The sequence below is a fragment of the Gouania willdenowi genome, chromosome 18 (genome assembly GCF_900634775.1).
Source record: "Gouania willdenowi chromosome 18, fGouWil2.1, whole genome shotgun sequence".
Classification (NCBI taxonomy): Eukaryota; Metazoa; Chordata; class Actinopteri; order Blenniiformes; family Gobiesocidae; genus Gouania; species Gouania willdenowi.
The window spans coordinates 3,673,384-3,692,011 of NC_041061.1; the positions used below are offsets into that span (position 1 = coordinate 3,673,384).

General features: G+C 41.2%; 1 protein-coding gene across 17 annotated transcripts; it reads left to right on the forward strand.

Moving 5' to 3' along the window:
* The first annotated feature begins 1,013 nt into the window (after positions 1 to 1,013).
* On the forward strand, positions 1,014 to 18,309 carry LOC114480170 (mucin-22-like). 17 transcript variants are annotated; one of them, XM_028474051.1, is made up of 22 exons: positions 1,014 to 1,173; positions 3,991 to 4,074; positions 4,262 to 5,101; positions 5,132 to 5,772; positions 6,577 to 6,768; positions 6,866 to 6,961; positions 7,312 to 7,462; positions 7,588 to 8,609; positions 9,545 to 9,736; positions 9,834 to 9,929; positions 10,280 to 10,430; positions 10,556 to 10,846; positions 10,877 to 11,397; positions 12,337 to 12,528; positions 12,626 to 12,721; positions 13,016 to 13,166; positions 13,292 to 14,310; positions 14,409 to 14,597; positions 14,697 to 14,792; positions 17,187 to 17,319; positions 17,489 to 17,773; positions 17,864 to 18,309. In XM_028474051.1, exons 2-22 carry the CDS (start codon positions 3,993 to 3,995, stop codon positions 17,905 to 17,907), a joined length of 6,480 nt encoding a protein of 2,159 aa, XP_028329852.1. In that variant the 5' UTR covers positions 1,014 to 1,173; positions 3,991 to 3,992; the 3' UTR covers positions 17,908 to 18,309. The 17 variants fall into 17 exon arrangements, with proteins under 17 accessions (XP_028329852.1, XP_028329854.1, XP_028329858.1 ...); XM_028474053.1 differs by having other exon boundaries at positions 10,556 to 10,786; XM_028474057.1 differs by having other exon boundaries at positions 10,556 to 10,726.
* The last annotated feature ends 319 nt before the right edge of the window (positions 18,310 to 18,628 follow it).

Here is an 18,628-nt window from a genome sequence, read left to right on the forward strand (position 1 = left end):
TGACCATTTTGAAACTTCCTTTGTCTTATTTTTGCTCTTTTTGCAAAAATGTTGACAGTTTTTTTGTATTTTCAGATTTTAGCTTCCTTTTGCCAATAAATATTCCTTTTACTCCCATTTTTTATCATTTGCGCAAGTTTTTTTGTCACTTTTATCCCTTTTTTGTCAGTTATTTAACCATTTTTTTTTTTTGCCACTTTTCATCTAAATGAGCTATCTTTTGTCTAATAAATACCTCTTGTTTCCTTTTTTCCCTACATTTTGCCCCTTTTTCACGACTGTTTGTCACATTTTGCTCATTTAAGCAACCTTCTTCCATTACATACCACCTGTTTTCTCTTTTTTGTCAATTTGTTTTGCCACTCTTGTTTTTTCACCCATTTTTAGTCACTTTTCACTCTTTTTGCTACTTTTGGACCATTTTTGACCACCTGTTACTCATTTTTTGTCACTTTGCTTCCACTTTACTCATCGCTGTTAACATTTTGTTTATCTTCTCATCAAATGGCTGGCTGTGATTGGCTCGATCACCATTCAATCAATCAAACTGGACCAGTACCTTTTCAACAATGAATCCCTCTGTAAAAAAAAAATAGCGAGGGGGATCATTTTTTGTTTTTTAGAAGGTGCGGGTGTCGCATCCCTCACGGGCCCAGTGATGATTCCTGCTCTAGTCACACAAGTTGTGCGTCAGCTGCGGTTTTAATCAGCCTCTTGATAGAAATACGTTCCAAAGTCTGCCAAGTTATCTGAAGAAGGTCGATCATTCTATAGTTATTAGTCAGACACATAGTTACTTACCGTACCTGCAGTGATGCTGCCAGTTCTCTTAAGCTTCTATTGTGCAAATCTGACTCCGCCTCAAACTCAACTTTTCGTGAGGTTACCGCACCTCTGATATGATTCTATTTCTAGTTGTTATTTTTTTTTTCTAGCATGTCACACCCCCCCCCCCCCCCCCCCCCCCCCCCCTCCAACCCAACTCTATCCTGAGCATAAATACAGTCAATTTTTGTCATCACTTAACCTCAGAGTCTGTTAGCAGCGCTGATGAACATCTAAACGAAGACGTCTCACACTTGTTGCCATCTTTCTAAACCAAAGGACCAACCACCACCTCGCCCGTCCGCCCCCCCTTCCCCAGTGTCTTGGACTGGTAGAGGGGCTCTGCAGGTAAGATAATAAACCATTGATTTTATTTTCTCTTTTAATTGTGATGTGGCTTTTTAAAAACCACACCTTATATTGTGAAAACCATCACATGTCATTGAAACTGTGTAATTATTTTTTTTGCATTCAGCAGCATTGTTTTCATCTTTACCAGAGACTCATTTTTTTAGTTTGAAGATTTTAAAAACATTTTACGGAACACTAAAGGTGTGGCTGCTCGCGCCCTTAAACGCCCTGATACAAGTTTATTCAGTGAGCAACAAATGACTAAATTACTGTGTAAAAAAAATAGTCAACATTCAATCAGCCATTCAAAAAGCAAATTGGTTATTGGTATATTACATTGTTTTATTAATGGGTTTATTCCCACACTTTACCAATCCAGACTTGGAAAACAAAAACAAAACACAATGATTAAGTTCAACCTTTTCATTCCTTAACAAGATGCAGTGGACTGACACAGATTTAGTATAAGTCTCTATCATACAAGAAAAAATAGTTTTTTCCTCAATAAATCTGTAACAAACAAATGGCTTGAAACAATAACACCGTAACGTTTAATAAATGTGACCCTGAAAACAGTAACCAGCGGGTCAGAAAATGGATGGACGTTAATAAACGTCTAATTCAAAGAAATCAAGTAGATTTGTTACACAATGAAACAAAACCTCAGAGTAAAAATGTTTACAATAAAGAAAAAATCTGTGAAACCAAATGTATGAGTTTAACTTTAATATGAATTTATTTAACGTTGTCGTACTTTGAATCTTTGCCTAGACAGGAGATGCTGATGACTCATCATTTGTCATCTCTGTAAGAAAGTTGAGCAACAAATCACAAAAGATAGAAAATTGTTTGGTATTTGTCATCTGTAAGCGGGGCTTTACTAATCCAACAGGGCAAGGCAAATGTATTTGTATAGTGCATTTCATACACAAGGCAATTCAATGTGCTTTACATGATTAAAAAATGCAACAGAAAACATTTGATAGTTTCGAAGTCAACAAAAGACATTTTAAATCAGCAGTAAAAACATTAAATCAGCAGTAAAAACATTAAATCAGCAGTAAAAACATTAAATCAGCAGTAAAAAAATTTAATCAGCAGTAAAACATTAAATCAGCAGTAAAAACATTAAATCAGCAGTAAAAACATTAAATCAGCAGTAAAAACATTAAATCAGCAGTTATACGTAGTCGAGAAAAAGAAAATCTTTTAACTTGGGTTTAAAAATGTTCTTATTCGATTGTGCAGTTTATTCCACTTCTTTGCAGCATAACAACTAAAAGCAACAGCTAAAACAAGTACTTCATATCAACTAAACAATGTATAAGTGAGCTTATCTGACTTTTTTTTTAACTAAATGCAATTACAATAATGACTTTAGTCTTATTAAAAAATAACTTCTTTAATGTAGAGAAAATAAATGGCGGTAATTATTACGTGCCACATAATCTCAGCGGTATTTCAAACACGTAGCATCAATCAGGGTTGGGTTGAATGGAATGTTTTTATTTCCAATGACGTTTGTTTTTATTAATAGGAGGAGATTCAAGGTTTAGTCATTCCACCTTTAAATATTTCATTTTAACAAGAATACTTTATTTAATGAACGTTTCCTCAATTCAATGTAACTTTTTAGAGTTTTTGAGACTCATAATTACAAGTGTTTGCTATATTTATTATTTTTCTATAGCTAGGATAGAAAATAAATACATTGAAATAAATAAACTTTGATATTTAGAAACTCTCAAACACCAGAGAGTGGAAGGTTCTCAATCATCCGGGTGATGCTGATTAGTCGATTCATTGAGACAACTGGGATTATAAAAACTCCAAATCCAGTTGCTTTTTACAAAATGTGGAATTACAAGGGAGGGAGGAAACAGAAACAGAACTTTTTCTACTTTGACCCTCTGAATGACGCTAAAGCAATGTATATCACTGTAGCAAAACCATTAGAAAGTGAGCAAGTAGGCACAGTTTTCTACGTGAGCTCAGGACGGTGGCGAATAAGGTGGCCATGCATGTTTGTCATGTAGCCCGTGTGGCTTATTTTTGTGAGACACTTCTTTCGTGTTGCAAAGTCTGTATCCAGCGTTTTCCCATCCACTCTACAAAAGCCAAAGTGAGTCCACACTTTTTGATTGAAATGATGCCGGTGCATCTTTCACTTAAAAGCCTCTGCTCGTGCGCCATAATTTTCTTGTTCTGTGATTTTGGCTCAATTTTGTGTGAGGAGCGCCCCCTTGGATGACAATTCAAACGGTGACTCGATTCACCAGTAATAATAATAATACAATACTAATACACTCATCGATAATCCATTGTATGGTGAAACTTTGGAATTATTAGCCACACCTCCTATCGGGATCTGGGTTCCTCAATTGGTTTCCATGGAGTACTGTACTCTAATTAAACTTTTGAGTCAGTTCATCATGTCCTTACATAAAATCAATCAATTCCTAATTGTCTCCTGAAAGGAAGTACGCTATCGGGTCCCCAAACCAGATCAATTACATGCTGACTGTTTTCCGGGGAGTACTTTACACGTTTCATTAACTGCATAGTTTAAGTCGTCCATCATTGAATGTTGCTGGGGATTCAACAATTTTTTTTTTCAATGATTTGTACTTTGCAGCAGAAGAATCTCAAAAGATTAATCGGTTCTAAATAAGAAAAGACAAAGAATTCCTGGATTCTGATTTTGTCCATGATTCGAGTCTTTATCTCATTGTAGTGATTGTAGTGTTGGGTGTGACGCATAGCACATGGTGTAATTCACACACTTCACCTAATGTAAAGTTTTATCTTCTCTAGATATGGAAAACCGACTGATCATCGCAGTCATCTTTGTGATACTGTCGTCCGCCTTCATTGGTGCAAACGCTCAAAATAATGCAAGTATGTAAATACACAACATGAATAACAAGACATCACCATTAACACACACATAGACCACTAACAACATCATGTCCTCATACACTGCATTATGTTCAAGGCAATGTTTTGTTTTTAATACTTCATTAGCACAGCCACAATTTAAAAAAAAAAAACAAACATAACTTGTTGTTATGTTTCCTGTTGGCAGCAAACGTAACAACGGCAACCCCACCCACTGGAAATGAGACAGTCGCAGCAACTGCTGCAGGAAATATGACAGTCGCACCAACAGTGGCAGTGAATGGAACAGTCGCACCAACTGCAGCAGGCAATATGACAGTCGCACCAACAGTGGCAGGGAATGAAACAGTCGCACCAACTGCAGCAGGCAATATCACAGTCGCACCAACAGTGGCAGGGAATGAAACAGTCGCACCAACTGCAGCAGGCAATATGACAGTCGCACCAACAGTGGCAGGGAATGAAACAGTCGCACCAACTGCAGCAGGCAATATGACAGTCGCACCAACAGTGGCAGGGAATGAAACAGTCGCACCAACTGCAGCAGGCAATATGACAGTCGCACCAACAGTGGCAGGGAATGAAACAGTCGCACCAACTGCAGCAGGCAATATGACAGTCGCACCAACAGTGGCAGGGAATGAAACAGTCGCACCAACTGCAGCAGGCAATATGACAGTCGCACCAACAGTGGCAGGGAATGAAACAGTCGCACCAACTGCAGCAGGTAATATGACAGTCGCACCAACAGTGGCAGGGAATGAAACAGTCGCACCAACTGCAGCAGGCAATATGACAGTCGCACCAACAGTGGCAGGGAATGAAACAGTCGCACCAACTGCATCAGGCAATATGACAGTCGCACCAACAGTGGCAGGGAATGAAACAGTCGCACCAACTGCAGCAGGCAATATGACAGTCGCACCAACAGTGGCAGGGAATGAAACAGTCGCACCAACTGCAGCAGGCAATATCACAGTCGCACCAACAGTGGCAGGGAATGAAACAGTCGCACCAACTGCAGCAGGCAATATGACAGTCGCACCAACTGCAGCAGGCAATATGACAGTCGCACCAACAGTGGCAGGGAATGAAACAGTCGCACCAACTGCAGCAGGTAATATGACAGTCGCACCAACAGTGGCAGGGAATGAAACAGTCGCACCAACTGCAGCAGGCAATATGACAGTCGCACCAACAGTGGCAGGGAATGAAACAGTCGCACCAACTGCATCAGGCAATATGACAGTCGCACCAACAGTGGCAGGGAATGAAACAGTCGCACCAACTGCAGCAGGCAATATGACAGTCGCACCAACAGTGGCAGGGAATGAAACAGTCGCACCAACTGCAGCAGGCAATATCACAGTCGCACCAACAGTGGCAGGGAATGAAACAGTCGCACCAACTGCAGCAGGCAATATGACAGTCGCACCAACAGTGGCAGGGAATGAAACAGTCGCACCAACTGCAGCAGGCAATACGACAGTCGCACCAACAGTGGCAGGGAATGAAACAGTTGCACCAACTGCAGCAGGCAATATGACAGTCGCACCAACAGTGGCAGTGAATGAAACAGTTGCACCAACTGCAGCAGGCAATATGACAGTCGCAGTAACTGTAGCAGGGAATCTGACAGTAACTGCAACCGAAGTGGCAACATCAGCAGTGACCAGTGTCACAGCAGCGCCTCTCACGGTGGGTAATTAAAGTGAACAGATTATGCAATTTTTTACCTATCTCCATTTGTTCTAAGAACCCCAACAACATAGTATTTGAGGTTTATTTTTCCAAACTCGCCTGTATTCTGGAGTTACAGCCCCCTGAATAGTCATTTTCTGACCAATTCTAAAACCAGGCTGTTTGAGTGTCTGGAGACGTAGACTCCACACAACAGTTGATTACTAGCAACTTTTTTTTTCTATTCACTCACTCTTGTTATTGTTTCAGCCAAAAAACTGCACATTACAGTAAAACACATGGATATTTAAGAGGCTATTGTGATTGTGAATCAGAAAAACACTATTTATTGAAGTGTGCACGAGCTTTGTACGACCGCTGTGTCACATTGTGTCACAAACACAGTGTTGTCAGATTTGTGGTTCGTGTTTGGGCTGTTTTTATTAGAATGGGCAAGTTATAGGATGTGATTGGGCTTGAAATTGTCCATCTGATCTGGCAACACTGATTTCTGATATTACTTGTGAGGTCACAAATGTAGAAAATTTGAAATGGAGCAATTTTCTCTGTTATAAGACTTACACAGACCACAATCAAACGACTTGATAGTTTTATTTCACATTTTGTGTGCTGGTGGACACTCAAGTTACCTCATGTGATAAAAAAATATATATAATTAAAAATAAATAAATAAATGCAAAAGTAGATTTTTCATAATATGCCCCCTTTAAAAGTAATGTGACTTTCACATTTTGGTTAAGACAACAATGCAGCTCATATCCCACCACCAAAGTTAACTTCTCCCTTTTGTCTCTCTTGCAGGAAAATGTAAACAGAAATGGCTGCGCAGTTACCAAACTTTGCATATCTAGGCCTGACAGCTGTGACCCCAGTACAACCTCAGGCTGCTCCTTTATGTCATTTCGCCAAAAGACTGGTAGAAACTTTGCATTTGAGCTTGCAGGGTCATCAACTGGATTCATCGCTCTAACACTTTCGACTGGCAACAATCCGGTAAGTTCAGGATCTGAACTAATGACTTGTAAACTTTTAATTCTCATACAAAGATAAATAGATCAGTGTATTCACATTTTCTTAATATTAAACACAGGGAAGCAACGACATAACCTACATCTGTGCTGCTAATGGCACTACAGTGTTGCTCATCACCGCAAGATTAAATAACGGAGTTTTGAGAGTGATATCGGTAAGTTCTGCTTTTTTAAAACTGTCCTACCTACACTTAGTGTAAAAGTGTCTCAACATCAACCCTCTTTAGTTCAGTTTAACAGCTTCAGGGTTTGTGTGTGCAGTTATTGGTTCCGCCTGCACAATCATTGGATTTTAGGGAGGATAAAACAATTGAGCTTGCTGTTCTTGCAGAGGGGGGTCTGTGCACAGTTGCAACAAAAACCCCAGCATGCTTAATGTACAGTGTGAATAAAAACATACCATAGAGAGGCTTAAAGCTAACAACTGGACAGCTGTACAGTCAAAATAATAATAATAATGAAGTATTTGAACCCGCATTGTCCCAATGATCTTTTTCCTTCTCAGCTACAAGCGTCAGATGGAACGGGCAGTCGAAATGGAAATACAATCCAGTGCAGGTTTTGTGCTACTGTGGGGCAACAGTCTTCAAGAAGAAAAAGATCCACAAGTGTTGACAGCTTTTCATCTAGTTTCCTAACTGGAACTTACAATGCAAGTAAGTTACCTAAATAAGTTACAAACTCCCACTGTTAATGTGTTTAACAATCAGCCAAAACAGGTTTTTAGAAAGCTTTAGCTCAATGTGTCAGTCATCTCTTTGTGTTCTGCTTGTGCTTTCAGGCTCTGGTGAACTGGGAACCCCCACTACAGTGATAACTACAAACGTAGTAGAAATTTCTAACCCCAACTCCACCATCATCAATACAATCACCAACAACTCAACAACAGTGGCTCCCACGACCGTGAATGCAACTGCTGCAGGCATTGCAACGGTCACACCAACTGCAGCAGGCAATATGACAGTCGCACCAACAGTGGCAGGGAATGAAACAGTCGCACCAACTGCAGCAGGCAATATGACAGTCGCACCAACAGTGGCAGGGAATGAAACAGTCGCACCAACTGCAGCAGGCAATATCACAGTCGCACCAACAGTGGCAGTGAATGAAACAGTCGCACCAACTGCAGCAGGCAATATGACAGTCGCACCAACAGTGGCAGGGAATGAAACAGTCGCACCAACTGCAGCAGGCAATATGACAGTCGCACCAACAGTGGCAGGGAATGAAACAGTCGCACCAACTGCAGCAGGCAATATGACAGTCGCACCAACTGCAGCAGGCAATATGACAGTCGCACCAACAGTGGCAGGGAATGAAACAGTCGCACCAACTGCAGCAGGCAATATGACAGTCGCACCAACAGTGGCAGGGAATGCAACAGTCGCACCAACTGCAGCAGGCAATATCACAGTCGCACCAACAGTGACAGTGAATGAAACAGTCGCACCAACTGCAGCAGGCAATATGACAGTCGCACCAACAGTGGCAGTGAATGAAACAGTCGCACCAACTGCAGCAGGCAATATGACAGTCGCACCAACAGTGGCAGTGAATGAAACAGTCGCACCAACTGCAGCAGGCAATATGACAGTCGCACCAACAGTGGCAGTGAATGAAACAGTCGCACCAACTGCAGCAGGCAATATGACAGTTGCACCAACAGTGGCAGTGAATGAAACAGTTGCACCAACTGCAGCAGGCAATACAACAGTCGCAGTAACTGTAGCAGGGAATCTGACAGTAACTGCAACCGAAGTGGCAACATCAGCAGTGACCAGTGTCACAGCAGCGCCTCTCACGGTGGGTAATTAAAGTGAACAGATTATGCAATTTTTTACCTATCTCCATTTGTTCTAAGAACCCCAACAACATAGTATTTGAGGTTTATTTTTCCAAACTCGCCTGTATTCTGGAGTTACAGCCCCCTGAATAGTCATTTTCTGACCAATTCTAAAACCAGGCTGTTTGAGTGTCTGGAGACGTAGACTCCACACAACAGTTGATTACTAGCGACTTTTTTTTTTCTATTCACTCACTCTTGTTATTGTTTCAGCCAAAAAACTGCACATTACAGTAAAACACATGGATATTTAAGAGGCTATTGTGATTGTGAATCAGAAAAACACTATTTATTGAAGTGTGCGCGCCGTGGAGCAACAGCAGCTTCAACAGCAAAAGCATGTTTCAGCTGCGTCAAACACTTACCAGAGCTGCTACGTTGCTTTTCATCATCATCTCATGTAAAAAATACAGGAATAGTCCATTCAAGGTGATAGTCCACTGCTTTGTACGACCGCTGTGTCACATTGTGTCACAAACACAGTGTTGTCAGATTTGTGGTTCGTGTTTGGGCTGTTTTTATTAGAATGGGCAAGTTCTAGGATGTGATTGGGCTTGAAATTGTCCATCTGATCTGGCAACACTGATTTCTGATTTTGCTTGTGAGGTCACAAATGTAGAAAATTTGAAATGGAGCAATTTTCTCTGTTATAAGACTTAAACAGACCACAATCAAACGACTTGATAGTTTTATTTCACATTTTGTGTGCTGGTGGACACTCAAGTTACCTCATGTGATAAAAAAATAAATAAAAAATAGATAAATAAATGCAAAAGTAGATTTTTCATAATATGCCCCCTTTAAAAGTAATGTGACTTTCACATTTTGGTTAAGACAACAATGCAGCTCATATCCCACCACCAAAGTTAACTTCTCCCTTTTGTCTCTCTTGCAGGAAAATGTAAACAGAAATGGCTGCGCAGTTACCAAACTTTGCATATCTAGGCCTGACAGCTGTGACCCCAGTACAACCTCAGGCTGCTCCTTTATGTCATTTCGCCAAAAGACTGGTAGAAACTTTGCATTTGAGCTTGCAGGGTCATCAACTGGATTCATCGCTCTAACACTTTCGACTGGCAACAATCCGGTAAGTTCAGGATCTGAACTAATGACTTGTAAACTTTTAATTCTCATACAAAGATAAATAGATCAGTGTATTCACATTTTCTTAATATTAAACACAGGGAAGCAACGACATAACCTACATCTGTGCTGCTAATGGCACTACAGTGTTGCTCATCACCGCAAGATTAAATAACGGAGTTTTGAGAGTGATATCGGTAAGTTCTGCTTTTTTAAAACTGTCCTACCTACACTTAGTGTAAAAGTGTCTCAACATCAACCCTCTTTAGTTCAGTTTAACAGCTTCAGGGTTTGTGTGTGCAGTTATTGGTTCCGCCTGCACAATCATTGGATTTTAGGGAGGATAAAACAATTGAGCTTGCTGTTCTTGCAGAGGGGGGTCTGTGCACAGTTGCAACAAAAACCCCAGCATGCTTAATGTACAGTGTGAATAAAAACATACCATAGAGAGGCTTAAAGCTAACAACTGGACAGCTGTACAGTCAAAATAATAATAATAATGAAGTATTTGAACCCGCATTGTCCCAATGATCTTTTTCCTTCTCAGCTACAAGCGTCAGATGGAACGGGCAGTCGAAATGGAAATACAATCCAGTGCAGGTTTTGTGCTACTGTGGGGCAACAGTCTTCAAGAAGAAAAAGATCCACAAGTGTTGACAGCTTTTCATCTAGTTTCCTAACTGGAACTTACAATGCAAGTAAGTTACCTAAATAAGTTACAAACTCCCACTGTTAATGTGTTTAACAATCAGCCAAAACAGGTTTTTAGAAAGCTTTAGCTCAATGTGTCAGTCATCCCTTTGTGTTCTGCTTGTGCTTTCAGGCTCTGGTGAACTGGGAACCCCCACTACAGTGATAACTACAAACGTAGTAGAAATTTCTAACCCCAACTCCACCATCATCAATACAATCACCAACAACTCAACAACAGTGGCTCCCACGACCGTGAATGCAACTGCTGCAGGCATTGCAACGGTCACACCAACTGCAGCAGGCAATATGACAGTCGCACCAACAGTGGCAGGGAATGAAACAGTCGCACCAACTGCAGCAGGCAATATGACAGTCGCACCAACAGTGGCAGGGAATGAAACAGTCGCACCAACTGCAGCAGGCAATATGACAGTCGCACCAACTGCAGCAGGCAATATGACAGTCGCACCAACAGTGGCAGGGAATGAAACAGTCGCACCAACTGCAGCAGGCAATATGACAGTCGCACCAACAGTGGCAGGGAATGAAACAGTCGCACCAACTGCAGCAGGCAATATGACAGTCACACCAACAGTGGCAGGGAATGAAACAGTCGCACCAACTGCAGCAGGCAATATGACAGTCGCACCAACAGTGGCAGTGAATGAAACAGTCGCACCAACTGCAGCAGGCAATATGACAGTCGCACCAACAGTGGCAGTGAATGAAACAGTCGCACCAACTGCAGCAGGCAATATGACAGTCGCACCAACAGTGGCAGTGAATGAAACAGTCGCACCAACTGCAGCAGGCAATATGACAGTTGCACCAACAGTGGCAGTGAATGAAACAGTTGCACCAACTGCAGCAGGCAATACAACAGTCGCAGTAACTGTAGCAGGGAATCTGACAGTAACTGCAACCGAAGTGGCAACATCAGCAGTGACCAGTGTCACAGCAGCGCCTCTCACGGTGGGTAATTAAAGTGAACAGATTATGCAATTTTTTACCTATCTCCATTTGTTCTAAGAACCCCAACAACATAGTATTTGAGGTTTATTTTTCCAAACTCGCCTGTATTCTGGAGTTACAGCCCCCTGAATAGTCATTTTCTGACCAATTCTAAAACCAGGCTGTTTGAGTGTCTGGAGACGTAGACTCCACACAACAGTTGATTACTAGCGACTTTTTTTTTTCTATTCACTCACTCTTGTTATTGTTTCAGCCAAAAAACTGCACATTACAGTAAAACACATGGATATTTAAGAGGCTATTGTGATTGTGAATCAGAAAAACACTATTTATTGAAGTGTGCGCGCCGTGGAGCAACAGCAGCTTCAACAGCAAAAGCATGTTTCAGCTGCGTCAAACACTTACCAGAGCTGCTACGTTGCTTTTCATCATCATCTCATGTAAAAAATACAGGAATAGTCCATTCAAGGTGATAGTCCACTGCTTTGTACGACCGCTGTGTCACATTGTGTCACAAACACAGTGTTGTCAGATTTGTGGTTCGTGTTTGGGCTGTTTTTATTAGAATGGGCAAGTTCTAGGATGTGATTGGGCTTGAAATTGTCCATCTGATCTGGCAACACTGATTTCTGATTTTGCTTGTGACGTCACAAATGTAGAAAATTTGAATTGGAGCAATTTTCTCTGTTATAAGACTTACACAGACCACAATCAAACGACTTGATAGTTTTATTTCACATTTTGTGTGCTGGTGTACACTCAAGTTACCTCATGTGATGAAAAATATATATAATTAAATATAAATAAATAAATGCAAAAGTAGATTTTTCATAATATGCCCCCTTTAAAAGTAATGTGACTTTCACATTTTGGTTAAGACAACAATGCAGCTCATATCCCACCACCAAAGTTAACTTCTCCCTTTTGTCTCTCTTGCAGGAAAATGTAAACAGAAATGGCTGCGCAGTTACCAAACTTTGCATATCTAGGCCTGATAGCTGTGACCCCAGTACAACCTCAGGCTGCTCCTTTATGTCATTTCGCCAAAAGACTGGTAGAAACTTTGCATTTGAGCTTGCAGGGTCATCAACTGGATTCATCGCTGTAACACTTTCGACTGGCAACAATCCGGTAAGTTCAGGATCTGAACTAATGACTTGTAAACTTTTAATTCTCATACAAAGATAAATAGATCAGTGTATTCACATTTTCTTAATATTAAACACAGGGAAGCAACGACATAACCTACATCTGTGCTGCTAATGGCAGTACAGTGTTGCTCATCACCGCAAGATTAAATAACGGAGTTTTGAGAGTGATATCGGTAAGTTCTGCTTTTTTTAAACTGTCCTACCTACACTTAGTGTAAAAGCGTCTCAACATCAACCCTCTTTAGTTCAGTTTAACAGCTTCAGGGTTTGTGTGTGCAGTTATTGGTTCCGCCTGCACAATCATTGGATTTTAGGGAGGATAAAACAATTGAGCTTGCTGTTCTTGCAGAGGGGGGTCTGTGCACAGTTGCAACAAAAACCCCAGCATGCTTAATGTACAGTCAAAGTAATAATAATAATAAAGTATTTGAACCTGCATTGTCCCAATATTTATTTTTCCTTCTCAGCTACAAGCGTCAGATGGAACGGGCAGTCGAAATGGAAATATCATCCAGTGCAGGTTTTGTGCTACTGTGGGGCAACAGTCTTCAAGAAGAAAAAGATCCACAAGTGTTGACAGCTTTTCATCTAGTTTCCTAACTGGAACTTACAATGCAAGTAAGTTACCTAAATAAGTTACAAACTCCCACTGTTAATGTGTTTAACAATCAGCCAAAACAGGTTTTTAGAAAGCTTTAGTTCAATGTGTCAGTCATCTCTTTGTGTTCTGCTTGTGCTTTCAGGCTCTGGTGAACTGGGAACCCCCACTACAGTGATAACTACAAACGTAGTAGATATTTCTAACCCCAACTCCACCATCATCAATACAATCACCAACAACTCAACAACAGTGGCTCCCACGACCGGGAATGCAACAGTCGCAGCAACTGCTGCAGGCAACATGACAGTCGCACCAACAGTGGCAGGGAATGCAACAGTCGCACCAACTGCAGCAGGCAATATGACAGTCGCACCAACAGTGCCAGGGAATGCAACAGTCGCACCAACTGCAGCAGGCAACATGACAGTCGCACCAACAGTGGCAGGGAATGCAACAGTCGCACCAACTGCAGCAGGCAATATGACAGTCGCACCAACAGTGGCAGGGAATGCAACAGTCGCACCAACTGCAGCAGGCAATATGACAGTCGCACCAACAGTGGCAGGGAATGAAACAGTCGCACCAACTGCAGCAGGCAATATGACAGTCGCACCAACAGTGGCAGGGAATGCAACAGTCGCACCAACTGCAGCAGGCAATATGACAGTCGCACCAACAGTGGCAGGGAATGCAACAGTCGCACCAACTGCAGCAGGCAATATGACAGTCGCACCAACAGTGGCAGGGAATGCAACAGTCGCACCAACTGCAGCAGGCAATATGACAGTCGCACCAACAGTGGCAGGGAATGAAACAGTCGCACCAACTGCAGCAGGCAATATGACAGTCGCACCAACAGTGGCAGGGAATGCAACAGTCGCACCAACTGCAGCAGGCAATATGACAGTCGCACCAACAGTGGCAGGGAATGCAACAGTCGCACCAACTGCAGCAGGCAATATGACAGTCGCACCAACAGTGGCAGGGAATGCAACAGTCGCACCAACTGCAGCAGGCAATATGACAGTCGCACCAACAGTGGCAGGGAATGAAACAGTCACACCAACTGTTGCGGGGAATGTGACTGTTGCTCCTGCAACTACAACTCGGGCAGTAGTGGCAACAACGGCAGTGACCAGTGCCACAGCAGCGCCTCTCACTGTGGGTGATCAAAAGAGACTTCATTTTTAAACTTCAAAACACTGTGGCTTCAGTAACATCATCAAACTTAATTTTCCTCTCAATTGTCTGTTGTGCAGGAAAGTGTAGACCGAGCTGGCTGCGCAGAAAGCCGACTTTGCGTTTCCGAGCCAGCCAATTGCAACCCCAGTACATCCAGCTGTTTCTTTATGTCGGCTCAACCAAAGACTGGTCGAAACTTTTCAATTGAGCTTTCAGGGCAGTCTGTTGGCTATCTCGCTGTTACGTTTTCCACTGACAACACTCTGGTAAATTAATAACCTTAACTGATGACTAACATATGTTTTGTACTCATACAAAGATAATATAGATCAGAACCATTCACCATTTCTAATAATCACACGCAGGGAGGAAACGACATAACCTACATCTGTGCGAATGGAGGCAGTTCAGTGGTGCTCATCACTGCGACACTTAATAATGGCATCCTGAGCGTGATATCGGTGAGTTCTAACTACTTTTTATCTTCTTTTATACCGAGCTTTGTGCAAATCTAGTGATCCAAGTCTTTTATTGGCTCTTTCAGGCCAGTCTTCTTTAGTCTGATATCATTGTTTTATTCAGGCTTTTGTAGTTCTTTTATTCACATTTTTTGTTACTCTTTTTTTAGTGTTTGCCTCCTTATAACTTATCATGTCAACACTATATCAGCATGTCTTAAGTTGCGTTCACACCGAATGCGACTGAAGTGACTGCAGTCACTTAAATCACTCGTGATGAGTCGCTTGAACATAGTGGTGCTTTTTGGTCGCTCCATCACTTCATCGCTCCACTGACGTGATAACAAGGGAATAGTGTGTGTCTGTAGAGACGGCAGCAGCACTAGGAGGACTGCTGCATTGAGAGGGCTGATCACTTCTTCAACGGCCGTACGTTTACAGCACTTATCATAGATAGTGTTGTTTTTATTGGTAAATTATCAATTTACGAAGTTACTAAAGGATGAGTTCACTAGTTTTATTCAAGGAATTAACCGCTTTAATTTTGCCCCGGTAAGTTGAGGAAGTGTGCAGCCCTCCCACTGCAGCTGTCTCACTGTCGCGGGAGGGAGGAGCTGCTGCTTCGGCTCTATAGACACTGACGGCTGGGGTCGCTTGAAGTCGCTTCAAAAGTTAAGATTTTGCAAGTTTGAGTGCAACAATTACGCAAGTCATGTCGCTTGAAGGGAGGTCGCTTGGCATAGCATCATTTACATTGATTAATTTAGTCACTTTAACTGCTTCAGTTGCGTTCGGTGTGAACGCACCTTTATGCTGCCGTTTGACAGAAGTGATGGTTGTTCATGTCACAATAGAAATAAATAATTCACTTTTTCTTTCCTTACCTCTCTTTGCTGAATAAAGACATCCACCATTAACAAAATAAATTCCAAACCTACCTGAAATCACTCTTCATGATAGGCTGTTGTAAACAAGTTGGTCCTGGCCAATCAATTGAGTCTGGTTGGGATTTTTCTCTTCTTTGTGTTTGTCATCTTCACAATTGGTTTGAAACTTTATGAAATATAAATCTAGTTAAATTATAATGCAGTAAAAAAAATAATAAAAATCTGACTCAAACATGATCAAAGTCTAATTCTAAAAGAAAAAGTCAATTAGGGTCGCCAAAAGTTCTTGATATCAAAATTGGGTCACGATCCAAAAGAAATTGGGTACCACTGCACTAAATACAGTTTCTTCCCACTTATTTAAAAAATAAGATTATTCAAAATGTGTTTTTATCACTCATTCATTCCATCATTGTGATTTATAGTTGTTTTTAAATAGTTTTTTAAGCAAAATGTTGTAGTAGGACAAAGGGGGCACTTATGAATTAATGAAATAAGAGAAAGGGGGTACCGGAGCCAAAAAGGTTTGACAATCACTGCTCTAAAGGGCCCCGGGAATTGACTATGACACGTAATCTACATGTCCCCATTGATGTAGGGCCCTATAAAATCAACATTAACGGAATCGCAGACGGAATCTACCAATGAGTTCAATGTGGAAATGGACAAAATCAACATGAAACGCCGTCACCGTGACGAAAGGAATGTTTTTTTATGGGGAAATGTTCTGGGGAGCGCTCATTAGGTGCACCGCTCTCCACCTTCCTGTCCTGGCTGCGTTCAGCACTGTTAACATTACCAAAAAAATACAGAGCCACCAGTGCCCGTTTAACTTTGCTGTGCCCGTAAAACACCGTCCGGTGCTCCGTGAAAACATTTGATCAACATCTAATCTGTGCAACAGAAGATACGTGGGAAAAAGTGAAGTTGTTGTGTACGAGACCATCGATACAGGGATTGTAGAGTCTGAAGCATCGTAGCTTCATGATAACTTCTGATACTGTTAAATAGTCTGGCCCCTAGTGCTGACGTAGCCTTGTGTCCATTTATTTTCGTGTCATCATTATGGTCTGGAATGATGTCATCAGAATCATTTAAATTAAGTTTATCAAAAGTTAAACAATAAACCTGCTCATATTCAGTAAACCATTGATTCCTGAGAGGAAATATGATGACTGTGACATTAATGCTGTTCTCATACATTATTATATGACATAAATAATTAAAAAGGAGCAGTCAGCATAATCCATGTCACTACAACTTAAATCTACCTTTTCATTGTATCTTACTTTATTTTTCACGTAGATTTTTGTTCAATTATGTTTTTTGAATTTATTTATTAGCATTTATTTTGTTTCCTCACAGGAGTTAAAAACTATTTTTTTCTGAAAAAGAAAAGATTAATATTTCTTAAAAAACAGACTAAAAAAATAAATAATGTGGAAAACACGGAATTTGAAAAAAAGAGAACTGATTTTATAGGGCCTTATTGATGTTCTTTCTTTCTCAGTTGTCTATGACTGAAGGGAAGGGCAGAATAGATGGAAACACAATCCAGTGCACCTTTTGTGTTGTTTTGCCGGAATCATCTACGAGAATTACCAGTCTGTCATCAGGACTTCACAATGGAAGTTACAACGCAGGTAAATTTCCCACAACTGAGATGCTTTATGTCAGAAATGCCTTTAAAAATGTGGCCAACTCAAAACGACTTAGAAATTTGCAAAGTTGTTGTAATTTATTATCAACCAGGCCAAGTTTTCACAGATTCCACATTTCAGTCCTCTCTTTGTGTCCTGCTTGTGTTTCCAGCCTCTGGTGCACTGGGAACCCCTAATACAGTCATCAAGACCAACCAGGTCAACTTTAATAATGCTAATGCCACTGTCTTCAATACGCTTACGAGCAACTCCACAACAGCTACCCCAGCAACAGCTACCCCAGCAACAGCTACCCCAGCAACAGCTACCCCAGCAACAGCTACCCCAGCAACAGCTACCCCAGCAACAGCTACCCCAGCAACAGCTACCCCAACAACAGCTACCCCAACAACAACCTCAAGTTACGCACCCACCCTCCGTCACTCACTGCTGCAAAGTAAGCATGATTTACAATGCTAGTTGCTAACTGTGTCTAGTTTGATTGAATGCGTATAATGCTAACCTTTCTGTTCCTTCATCCCTGCAGCTCTGCTGGTGACTCTGGCAGTTTTGGGTCTGGCAATGCTGTGAGAAACCCACAAAATACCAACCATATCTACTCCTAACTTATACTAAATACCCTTAAAGGTCCTGATGTATGTTTACGCTACATTGGCTGGATTAATGTCGCCTTCACTCAGCACAGACCAAAGCAGGGGGATTGTTTGATGGTGGGACCTCTTCCCTCATCTCAGGACTGCTTTACAAAACAACTCTGAATCTAATATGATATAGGAAATGACAATATCATCTTTAACAATATATTTTATTTTATAGCTTGCTTTTTACTTTCATTATTCTCAGAACATCATGAAAAGCACAGTTAGATGGATTTTTGATTGCGTCCTAACCCAGACCTTCACCTAAACAAGCCACACTACAAAGATCACTCACTCGTGCTGTCCTTTATAGATGGAAAAACTCCAAAAGTGGCACATATTTTGTAGCTTTTTGTTAATAAATGTGCCTGTGTGGTAGTTTTCATCAGCAAATTTAACCCAGAATTGTCTTTCTGGCCCGACTTTATTGAATTAAAAATATTGAGATTTATATTGTGTATAGCTATTTTGCTAAAAAATATCCAAATATGAAATTCGGTTAATATTGCCCAGCCCTAGTTATGACAAAAATGTATTAACAAAGAAGCACTGTTCTGTTTTTTTATGTGTTATCGAGAAAACGGCCTTCAGACCAAACCACAACATATATTGAACAGTACAATAATTATTTAGGTGTAATTGTTGCCAAAAAA